General features: G+C 39.2%; 1 protein-coding gene across 1 annotated transcript in view; it reads left to right on the top strand.

The window, feature by feature from the left end:
- The window catches only part of cntnap2a (contactin associated protein 2a), a gene marked incomplete at its 5' end in the record, with an annotated part of 327,084 nt that overhangs the window by 199,476 nt on the left and 114,932 nt on the right, over nt 1-12,676 (top strand). The window contains 2 exons of the mRNA XM_080515381.1: nt 5,282-5,444; nt 10,130-10,236. Of these exons, the coding sequence (XP_080371507.1) occupies nt 5,282-5,444; nt 10,130-10,236 (270 nt within the window). The remainder of the gene's footprint in view (nt 1-5,281; nt 5,445-10,129; nt 10,237-12,676) is intronic.

The following is a 12,676-nucleotide window of genomic DNA, read 5'->3' as shown; positions in this document are numbered from 1 at the left end:
AAATTATTTTGGTTCCATTAAATTTTTTCTAAGCAGTTTGACTTTCAAAAAATTAAATACAGACACAAGCTATTTTAACGTGCCATGTTTGCAGTTCTCTTCAGCAGTGAACAGTGTATTTCCTACCTTTTTTGTTATAATTGTCTTTTGTATTAGCATTATCTTCTTTTATTGTTTGGTAAAAAAGGCTTTGGTCATCACTGCTGTGGGCATTTATACAATCTGGACTCTTGCTAAATGTGAACGATATTATTGGCTTAAAAAGGCCAACTCAAATCCACATTTATAACATCACGTTGATGCCCCGATTCTATCAAGGGAAACCATAGGCCCTGATTGATTAAATTTACTATGTTCACAGTTTAACATTCATAAACCTGGTAAAAAAAATGGATGAAGCAAGTCTTCCAAAAGTTCAATGAAAAAGAAAATACTACATGCAAGGCGTCTAAAGAGCCTCGGCCTGAGCCCGAACATTTTAAAGTGGTTAAAGTGATGTATGTCAAACACTGAGTCAACAAAGTGCCATGGATTGGATTGGATGAATGAATGAATGAAAGCCAAAGATGACGCACGCACTAAAAGGCACAGGAAAGACAGGAATTGTCAGAGTGTCACCAGAATATCATTGTATGTAGAGGTTCAACCAAAATATAGCTCTTTTAAAAAGAAGTGCATCAGTCTTTTCATAAGGTGAGAAATTAAGTCCATTGAAATCACACTCAAATACATGTGCGGCGCCGTCATGTTATTGTGTTGCGTCTTTTACTGCTTTCTTGAAGGTTGAAAAGAAGAAATGATCAAATCTGAAGATTACCAGGGGATTATAGAAAACATTGTGTGCCCTGTGTCAGAAAAAAAGTTTCAGGTGAAAGGCTTGGGTCATTCAGCTGGACAGCAAGCCAAAGCACACATCCAGCAGCACAAAAGAATGGCTGCAATGAAAAGAACAGGCTGTTTTTAACTGGACGGCAATGAGTCCTGACCTAAATCCATTGAAGAGAGCTGAAATCTGTCATTGTAGAGAGGCCCTCCTGCAGACTTAAAGAGCTTGAATGCATCGTGATGGGTGAGCAGAAGAAAATATCAGCAGAGAGGTCTAAGGACCTCTCGATGGATATAAGAGATAATTTGAAGCTGTTATTGCTGCAGGAGCGGTCGTTACCAAATAGCTTTTGTTTTGGAATTCAATGCAACAACATTGTGTTTAGAAATCAGCCCAACATGTGATTTACTAGTTTCTTTCCTTAAAGTTTTTCCCATACCCAATTTGTTATTTTTCAGTTTTATCTCCTTCTGGTCGTCTTCCTCCTCTTTCAGAAGGTCATCCTCTTTCCTTGCATCCTCCCGTCTGTTCTCTTCCTCTCATCTCTGCTCGTCAATCCTTCACGCGCCCGCTTTTAGAGGCAGTCACCTGTACCCAAAGCCTATTTTACGGGGAGTAGTTTTTCCACTCCTGACGCTGTGCTTTGAGAAATTAGTAGGAAACTGACACAGGACGTCCACAAATTGAATTTCTTGAGAGGCAAGACACACGGACACTCGGGCAAACAGAGACGTGCACATACGCAGGGCCATAAAGTCACGCTCGTCTCTGCAGCAACAGAGGACAAATGGATACATTAATGAGAGTAGTCAATTATGGGACGTTCCACCCTGAAGCACTCCGGTGTTTGATAACTGTGGGGGGAAAGAAATGCGTTTGCACCGCTTCCTACATGCATTTTGCTGTCTCACTCCTCTGCTAAAAGCTCAAATATTACACAAACGGTCACAATTTCTTTAATCACTGAATCTGCATATATCATTTTTGGGAAATGCACTTTTTCTTATTTTATGTTTGAATAAATTACTTTTATTGGGTTTTTCTGTTGTAATCCACAGTGTTCCCTTTCAGACCTTTCTAACAGTAATATTGGGTTTCTTGATTGAAAATACAACATTTAATTGGAAAAAACATTTACTTTGTTATTACATGCAATTCATATTGAGGAGCTACATGGTATGATGTGATAATGACCTTCTCACAGTCAAACGATTCCCAGGTTCATTCTGGATGGAGTCTGCACGTTATCAACATACTTTTGTTGGTTTTCTCCAAGTACCCCATTTTCACTCAAAAATGTGATCCATCATTATTGATACAACACAACTACACAGAGACAAAATGGTGAACACAATATATAACCTAATAACAAAATCTTTAAAGACAAATAAAAAGTAAACGATATGTCAAATGCATGTTTTTGGACTGTGGGAGAAATGTGTGTGTGGCCCTAAAATGCAATACTTTCTTCTAAATCACTTGTAAGAACCATTTCAGGACATATCAATTTGTAAGTGTCTTCTCGTATTGGGTCTGTTCGCATGAGGCCCAATATTCGAGTGGGATTTTTTTTTTTTTTGGGGGGGGGGTTTCACTTTTTAACACATGTAGTGTGAATAAATGATGTGATTTAAGTGGCATTGTCATATAGTACACATTGTCGGTCACGGCTCTGCATACTGTCAGCTCTCCCTCCTCATCTTCAGGCATTCATCTTGTGATGAATTAGACATGAGACTGTGACACCACATTTATCAAAGAGCAGGCCATGCTTTGTATGTGTGCCTTTATGTATGCACAGTCCTGGTTATGTGCCTGGTAGGCCAGGTGTCCTTGACACGGGTGCAATAATGTTTGACATTCATGCATAATATGTTTGTTTGACAGTGCACTATAAGTGCACTATAAGAAGTACTGTTAGTTTCTCAGATGTGGAAAATGGCTTGTGGAGGAATTACGGCAGGTGGTCAGTAGATAAGCACTTTTTGTTTCCCCTGGAGAGATTTTGTTTGGTTTGGGTTTTTTTTTTTTTTAGGAATCTACATATTGTTTTTGGCAACAGTTTGTCTCTCTTCCAGATAAGTTGTGAGTTACATTCCCTGAATATTTGTTTAATAATTTACCTCAGAGCCATTTGGCAGAGTTCCAGTCTGCCTCTTCGGGAAGTAGACACCTGCCGTTAAAAGCGATGGGATGTGGAAGCAGCCCGAGAGCGAACCATGCCCAGGTAGAACGAAGCTACTTTTCCCTCTCTGTGTATTATAAGAAGAAGCTCTTTAGGCACAACAGGGAAGCTGTCATCGAGTGCCAACAAGCCTGCAGGGGATTATTGGTGTTGTTGCTATGGGTTATTGGAGATAGAGCTCTTGTCTTCGGATACTACAAATTAAAACCTTCACAACGTCATTGAATTCAAGAAAAAATGTTGAGCTCCCTCTCTGATGGGATTCCGGCTATGTGTGCATTTGACAGCTCAAGGGTGTACAGATGTATGACCACTTATGTTTTGTCTCTGCTGGACTTCTGTGTGTCTGGATCTCCTTTTTTTTTTTTTTTTTTTTTATCAGTATAGCTGCATTACGCTGATAATAAAGCTTGACTCATACCAATAAGCATTTTGTTTTATTGTTATTTATCCGCCAACTGATTGGATGTAATCTCTGATATGATGCGCAGATCAGATTTCCAGTGTTCCTCAAAGTGACACAAGGTCTCTGTCCAGCATAGCAGCTAATTTCTCTTTTGGTACACAGAAGATTTAAGGATCATTTTAAATGTTGGATTACAGTTGAGGTGCATATAAATTGCATATCCTACTTTTCAAGCTACCTGACTTTAAAAAAGTCATCAATTTAAGAAGTAATTTGTAGCAATTGCTGAGTTCAAATGTTAGTTCTCTAGAAAATGAACAGTATTGAAGGTGAAAATGTGTCACATTAAAGAAAGAGGATTCCTGTGAGACGATACCAATTTGCCAGCTTCTCCGGAGCAGCAGAGACACCTTTTCCAGCTGCTCTGGCCTTGCAACGTAAATCCATCCTTCCATTGTTTCATGCATTGCTCCGCTTATTCTGCCAAAACTGTCAGGAAGACAACATTGCCTTTGCATTCATAAGCTATCCACAGGACACAAAGTGCTGCCAGCCAGCTGTAGTCTGCTCTGTTGCTCTCTCTCTCTCTCTCTCTCTCTCTCTCTCTCTCTCTCTCTCTCTCTCTCTCTCTCTCTCTCTAAAGTCTCCCTCTCTTTTTTTCTCCGTCTGTCTCCCACTCCTGGAAAAAAAAAAAAAACAGCAGGCAGGTGTAGCAAGGAAGAGACAGATGGTAAGAATGACAGGAGAAGGTTTTGGGGGAGGAAAATGAAAGTCAGAGGATGTGAAAAGGATGAATTCAACACACACACACACACACACACACACACACACACACACACACACACACACACACACACACACACACACACACACACACACACACACACACACACACACACACACAAGCCAACACAATGTACTTTTGTCCTGGTTTATATTTGCTTTATGTTGGCCAGTCATATAAACTACAATAATGCTGCTGCGCACACGCACACAGTGCATATGCCCTCTGTAATAAGCCTCTTTCATGCTTTGGCCTTGTGGCTGATAGGCATGCTGCAGAGTATGACAGGCTATAACATCACAATGATGGAGATGTCATTGAGCAGCAGTGTTTTATGAGTGACCTGTGTGCTTGTGGCAGAGACTAAATTCTAAGTCCCTGTCTCCTCTATAAGTCACTGCCTGTACGTATATCGTATGCACTACACTCATATACTGTACGCAGGTACACAAATACAGATTTATACTTGCACGATACAATGAACATTATGATTCATTAAAAAAAAAAAAAAGAATAAAGTGATCATACAAACAGTGTTTTGCCCACCCACAGGTTCGTCCTATCCTTGTCCTCATTTCAGTCAAGGCCCAGTGCTGCCTCTGGACGGGCCATTGACTCCTGTATCTCATAACGATACAGTATATAGTAAAAGCTGTATGTCCTCTAGTCTATTGCTTTCTTCGCATCTGCATTAAGACTAATGGGCCTTGTGGTTAAGCTCTAAAACAAGACGACTGATGAAGGTTCATGGCCGTAAAAAAGAAAAAAAGGCGAGAATAAGCAGGTACTGGCAGCCCAGTCTGTTGTTGCTCGTCAAGGATAATGCCGTTGTAATGTTTGATGTGTACTTCAACAGAAGGTCTCTTTTTTCATTGTTTTTTTTAAATTGTGGATCAAAAAAACTAAATCCATCATATTTTTCTCACACTATTTCACTCATTGTTCCTTTGATTCCGTTCCCTCTCAGATTTTTTTCAGTCTTTTATTTTTTTTTGTAAACTCTAATTTACTTTACAAGTGTAAAAAATCAAGTATTGATAGTTTACTCTGTGCTTTTGTCTGCTTCTTTTATTGTTGCAGGGTATTTTTTGCAAACGCTGTTCCCGCCATCCCAGCGATCGTTCCAGGGGTGCATGCAAGCAATCCTCGTCGATGACCAACCTGCTGATTTGCATGCGGTGGAGAAAGGCACCGTGGGAGCCTTTGAGAATGTCAGCCTGGACATGTGTGCAATAATAGACAGGTAACCATGATAATTGCCGCATGCACACACATATCCCCACAATCGTTTATCACTGATAATATGCAGTGAGGGATATACAGAGCATGTGAACGAGTGTCATAAATCAAACGGCTTTAAATGAGAAGAGTCGCACAGCACAAACAAGAGTTATGTAGAGCCTTTGAATTCTTATCTATAGACTTATGACTCAGGCTTGACTTTGTTGTCTGTGTAGCTGCACAAGAATATGTGCGTGGCTGTATTTGTATGTGCTTGTCACACTGATAAAGAGATACAATTGATGTGGTGGATTCACAGAAAAAGAAAATGTGTGTTAACACTCCTTTTTTTTTTCATCTATTTTAATTTAATTTGAAAGTCCAAAAACCGGAGAGGTTCCCTACTTGGAAAACAATGTGTGATCCTAATCAAACATCAAAAATGAGCCCAACAGTTTTCTATTATATTGCCAAGTATAACAGCGCTGGAAATTTTGCACAGCACGTCCCAATGTTGGCTCACTGGAAACATTCATTACAACTTGTTGACATTTCAATTTATTTCCTTGTCATGAACGAGACAAAAAACATTGGGATGGATTTGCCATACATGGAATCATCCATGCCCGGAGCACTGTTTGAGTGCTTGTTTACTCCAAAATGGATGCCTGTGTGCAAAACATTTAAACTATGAAGACAGGTTTAACCTCAGCATTTAAAACAAGTTATCCAACAAGATCGTGTTACAACTGAGTTCACACATTACAAATAATAGGGATTGGTTTTCTGGTCATGTTTATCAATATTTATTTAGACCTCCCAAGAAAGACTATGTTGGCTGGAATATTTTAAACTGCAAAATAGATTTACACGTCTTAAGATTTTCATCTTCAGTTGTGTTTTGGTCTTTTATTTGAACACTTTTCACATTAAAGAAACCAAATCTACAAATAGGATGTTCTGTTCATTTTGTCAGTGTGCCTGCGTGATAGTAGAATGACACGTTTTGGTGTCAGATGGTTGCCTCGACTATCTTATGATTTGATGGTTTGCTAAATCATGATCAATTTAGCACTTTCACCGACTGGATCACTGGAGCTGTTCAACTTAATGCTTGCATCTGTCTGGCACACATATGCTGAATGGCAGTCTTGTCATTTATCTTCTTCTTCATCTTCGTTTTTTTGAAGGATTTTCCCCATTAGTCGTTGCCACAACAAATACGCTGTCTCTCTTTCCTACACTAGCCGGCATCTGGCTGCACCTATAAGACCATCATCCGCTCTGACTTTTCCAACCGTACTGCCCAACAATGGCTGCACCTCTAATGTTCTCAATGCAGTCCATTCTTCTCACTCCTGGTGAAAACCTGTTAATCTGTTCGCCAGTTTGTCACTCGATCTCTATCGTGTCTGCGAAAAAAGTAGTGATCCGTATGCAGCTGCAACATGTTCTGACGCTTTGGGGTAATGTGGTTTTGCTGACTTTGCAACTTGAGGACATATCGAGCAGCATTAGCCTTCATTTAGAGCCATGTACCAGACTGTTTTACAAATGTCAAAAGATTTACTGTCCTTTCAGCTCTGCATATGACCTGGGTACAATTTGTGTAATTGCTTGCAGTCTTTTGTTACCATTTGTTTTCCCTTTGCAAAGCCGATGTGAGGTAATGTAGTATGAAATTATTATTACTATTGGTGACTGCTGGGCATTAGTGCTGCTGATAGTTGCTAGCAGCATGGCTGACTGTGTCGGGAGTTTTAGAACAAATTTGTGTGAAGGTCCAAAGAAGGTCCAGGTTTCTATCCTTCCTCTTTGCAGTATTGCCCACCTCTATTACTTCAAATGCTGTGTATCAGCCCTGCAGTACTGGAGGTGGGCCTTGTTCTGCCAAGGAAGATGAATGTGTGCACTGTTACCATCTAACTAATCAGAATGTCTTTGAAGGCAGTTCAATAGCCCTGTCTGACCTCCTTTTGATCAATGCCATTCCACGGTGGGATTCTGTTTAGGGTGAGATGGTGGAAGAAAAACAAATAGTCCTACTCTCATACGGACACAGCATGGCCATGCAAATCCCCATGTCACTACTATTTTGTAAGGGTGCCACAATAGTCCACGCAATAGCACACAAACCCATACAAATACTCCCAAGAAGCTTTTATCTCTTTATAGATTTTTTTTTTCCCCCCTGAAGCTCAAAGCATATATACTTATTGTACTCTGCTGCACATAGCTTGCTGAGCATCTTTTGTGATTGTCAGTGCTTGTCAGTCACACACTATTGTAAAAGGACAATGACATTTTATCTTCGCTCATGTACCTACTATACAGTGTCATGTAAAGCAGTGTCACACTGTCGGATGTCATTTTTTTTCTTCTTTTTTCCAGCCTCAGGGCACTCACATGTTCGGTAATGTGCTTAGGCAAACCAATTTAAATCCATCTGCGGTTTGTCTATCTGGCAGGAGGGCAGACAGTGCCATACCCATCCAAGGAGTGTTTTTCTGTCAATCAGAAGCCAAATATCCTAAAAGTAGAAGTTGTTTATTCAGAAATGGTGTGTTTTCTTCTTCCTCTGGATGCACTTATCAACCTGGTATTGCCGTTGAACTCTTCATATATCATACAAACAAGTTGCATGTCGGCCTCATTATTACTGACGGTATGGCAACAGTGTTCATATTGTCTGGCTCCGAAGATGGAAAGTCTCTGTGTCGCTTAACTGTCCAACTCCCAGTGTGGCTGAAGATGAGCTCAGCATCTTAAAGGACCCCAACAGCCTTCACGAGTCCCTGTTTGTTTTTCCTCCAGCTGGGTTTACTGTTAACATCATTTTGAGTCATTCAAATAAGAAGACATAGATATTCCAATCACATAACTTTTGAGTACATGTGCGGAAAACCCAGCTTTAAGACTACAGTGCCTTGGGGTTGATCCCCACCAGGCAGTCAGGCAGATCAAACCACAGGGCTTTGATGTGCTCTGGATTTGAATTGGTATTCAAATTTCCACAAGAAAAACAGCTGTGTTGACTGCTGTATATTTAATTCTGCATTGACTCAGTGTTTTCTCATATTCACACCAATGTGAATAGTAAACCTTAGCAAATCAAAACTTGCACAATGACAGCCAGCATGGTTAACCCCAAACTTGTCACTTCCTGCTCTTCAATTTGAATGTTTGTCAGTGAGGGCAGATACAAAACTTTAGTTCTCTCTTTGTTTGCACAGATTCTTTGTTGTTGTGGCATGACAGAAACAACTGATTCATTGCACATCATCATCAGTTTACCAAGGTGAACCGTTGATGCTGCTTTCTGCACTGACAATTTCAATAATTTGCTCTAATGATCAGTGAATACACTTGTATTCTGTGGCTATTTATTAACATTAAAAATGAGCATTTCATCTGCGGGATGGCATATGTCACATTTCTAACAGCATTTATCTTTCTCGTTTATACTTGTGGATATGCAGCTGGTTATTCACTTTTAAAAGTCTTACTGCAACATTTTTAGTTTGGGTGAAGATCAAAACTGAAAAATAAAAATATATATATGCTGGTTTTAAAGCAAGTCAGCAAGTTCATGGCTTTTTTGAGATGTCTTTACCAAGCTGACATTTCAATTGCTTTCACTGATAGAATTAAATAATAGATAGAATAGATCAGTTCAAACAATTGTTCTTTCAAACCAGTCTCATTTGCAATTCTGGTTTATTGTGTTAATGTATTTATGGTAGTTTCTAAGGACCCAAGTTCAATGAAATCATAAAACCAGTCCACACTCACAAAATTATAACTTTTTATTATACAGTTCCCCCGCTATCTTAAAATAAAACCTGAGTGTGCTCGGGGTTCATTTTTTTACATGGAACAGGCATACTTAATTGAAGCCAGCTTTCTTTTTCAGTTTTATGTTTCCACTTTGGAACAGTTTATCCTGCAGACACGCAAAAGGCACATTATTATATACAATCAGTCATCCAAAACAGAAACAGGTGCCCTAACCCTTCAACCGTTCTTTTTTCCCCCCATGGAACCCCCCCCCCCCCCCCCCCCCCCCCCCCCAGTTTCCCTCTATGACAGGTTATAGACCTCCTCTCAGATCTGTGATAATACAAAAATACCATAATATTACAGTGAAGCCAAACAGTGGTGACTCACATCTCTTGTCCTACGGGTGATCTCTGGCGCCCCCTTAAGGGGATCCCAGATGGGGAACCAAAGCTTTTGGCAACACTGTAGTTGTTCCCTTTATAGGACGTCTCCTGTTATTAAAGTTAGAGTGTACAGCTTGCTCAACATCCAATGTGTTTTGTACTAAACATGACCATGTTTTAGACTCAGTAGCAGATGGATGATGCAGTTGTCAGAAGTTGCTATTATTCTTTCACTGTGATGTACAAAGGTGTTTATTGTGTCAGTGAGAGGTTTAAAACTCACTAATTTGACAGCCTCTTAACAAGCAGCGGCATGGACTTTACTATTAGAAATGAGATTATCAACATGAGCATGCCAAGACTTAAACCCATCATGTGAAAACAACTTGATTGTATAAATCCAAGTATGATAGGGGACAGTTCACATGGCTGGATGTAATTTACATACTATAAGTATGAAGAGCAATACATGTTTTTCCTTGCTCGATGAGAGCGTATGTGTTTTGCAAAGATTTAAAAGTGGTATTGTTCTCAACTCACCCAGGTGTATGCCGAATCACTGTGAACATGGCGGGCGGTGTAAACAGACGTGGGACAGTTTCAACTGTACCTGTGACGGAACAGGATACACTGGAGCCACTTGCCACACTTGTAAGTATATGTATGTGTGCATACATAAGCAAGTTTCAAACTCTTTCGTCCGTCTGAGCTGTGTGTGCGTGCGTGTGCACGTGCATTTTCATTTGGCTTTCTCCTTTTTGCCTTTGAGTGATTAAGCTTTTCCTCTGTTCAAAGCCACAATTCTCAGCAGAGGGACAGATGAACTTTTGAAGTGCTCAGAGGCAGGGCTTTTCTCCCAACATTGTGTGTTTTGTTCTTGTCAGAGAAAAAGTAGTCTGACCCGGAAAGCCTCAGCACAAAGAGAGCACAATCAGAAAGAGCAAGAAGCAGAAACAGTATTCTTTAAAGACTTAAAATATGAGAATACTATCCCTTTTCCCAAATGCTATAAATAATTTGGTCTTTCATAAAAAGATGAGGAGGAAACACTGTGCCTATGTATTTAAATAAAATACCAGAGTTGACATAAAAGAGGTCTGAGAAAATTATGACAGTAAAGTGGGAGGTTCGATATTTTATTCTGAATATATTGTATAAAAGACACAATTTTGGAGAAAATATCATGCAGATTGTCATAACACAAAATACATCAGGCAAGATTAGTCTACTTCTCCGTCTGCATGTGCACACCAAAATGAAAACATCTTACCGTATTGAAGGAAGGTGGAAGTAGCATCATAATTTGAAGACTTTGCTGTTTGCCATCATCAAGAGGTGAATTGTTCTTGTTTAAGATGGTGCCGATTATTGTCAAGGTGGCTGTCAATCATCTGAATCTTAATTGATTTATCATGACCATGACTCCAAATTCATCAGTCAAGAAGCATTAATTAATACAATTCCAATAATTCAAATGTTGTAAAATTAAGTCAAGAGAATTGCTGATGAAGGGAATCTTTATCGCACTGATGGTCACTACAAAGAGATGTTCAAATGTGTTTTAAATCCAGGCTTCACTTACCTTTCATAGCTGCATTGAAAACGACGTGAGCTCAATCCACACATGAAATACAACTAATTGTGTAAATTTAGGTTAATCACAATGTGTTTGATGTTGTATTGGTGAACTGGATGGTAAGAGATAGCAAATTCGAAATTGTTCATACTTTTTGTTCCATATATCCTGGCCTTGATATTGATCACATAGATTGATGACTTATCACAGTAAGACCGCCTATTTAAAATTGTGTAGGTTTCTCTTCTGCTTTTAAAACATCATGGTACATCAGATCATGGACTCCACTACATTTCATATGTCCGGCATTACTTAACTCACTGAAATCCACATGCGTGGCCTTTTCCAACTTGGAAGACATTCACTTTAATAACAAATATTACATTTCTGTGTAAACTACTGCCTTAATAAACGGGCAACCAGTGTTGAATACTTAACCAGTCATAACGTTTTGGCTGTTCCATGTAGACATACTAACTGTATAATGCATTGCAATCTGCCATGTTACATGTGCAAAAATGCCAAGCGGCCGATTTGAAATTTGACTTCTGAGACTCTGAACAACTACTTCACTAGCAGGAGACAGCTGAAGCAGATTAGAGTGTCTGGTTTGGGACCGGAAACCGGAGTCAAATCTGGTAGCCGCCAGTACATTGTGGGCAGGGAGGGTAGATAAATAATTATTTTCTCATGTTTAAATGCCACTGCTCGGACTTGCAACTATAAGCTGGTCAGCGCTGCCTGTGGGTGTATCATGGGTGAATTAGAAACAGGCTGAAAAATAACTTTGGCACTTAGTGCTTTCTTGGATAATGAGAAGAAAAATGTATTTCTGTTTTTCCCATTTCTGACTGATACTTTGAAAAGTTGTTCAGCTCTTTTGAAGCATAAAAATATCAGTTTGAGAGTTTGATAAGAGTTGTCTAATGTCTTTTGACTTATGTCCATCAAGTGTGAGAGTTGTCTCATTATTGTTTTTTTCTGAAAGGGTTCATTCCTTGGGCATTTAGTTATAATCACTCTCAATGGAAGTGGAATGAGTTACACAAATGTTGATTTTTTTATTAATTTTTTTGCTTTGGATTAAATATTTATTAAAAGCACATTATGTAAATATGAGGACTACTTGAAGTTGGCAAGTATCTGCACTTTATTCACCTCAAGTCTTGAAGGAGTTTACAAGTGCAATACAAACATATAGGTCCTCTTGAAGTGATCTGATATTTATTAGGTACCTAATAACATGACGAATATGGAAGATTAATTGGAAAAGATGAACATGTTTTTTTTTCCTTTCAGAAATCAACATAATGGAAGCAAATTCTTCACTGAACTGTTAAGACCAGCAATAACAAAATAACATTTTTAGATTTTCCATTGCATTTTCAAGATTTGTTGCTTTTCTTCAGTTGGAAAATGGAGAAATCCATGTATGTAAAAACTGAAAATATAGTTGTCCTTGGCCAAGTTATAGACTGTCACATCCCAAAAGCTTCCTATATAGTGTACAATAGT

The sequence above is a fragment of the Blennius ocellaris genome (assembly GCF_963422515.1).
Source record: "Blennius ocellaris genome assembly, chromosome: 19".
Classification (NCBI taxonomy): Eukaryota; Metazoa; Chordata; class Actinopteri; order Blenniiformes; family Blenniidae; genus Blennius; species Blennius ocellaris.
This window is presented reverse-complemented; position numbering and strand designations above follow the sequence as displayed.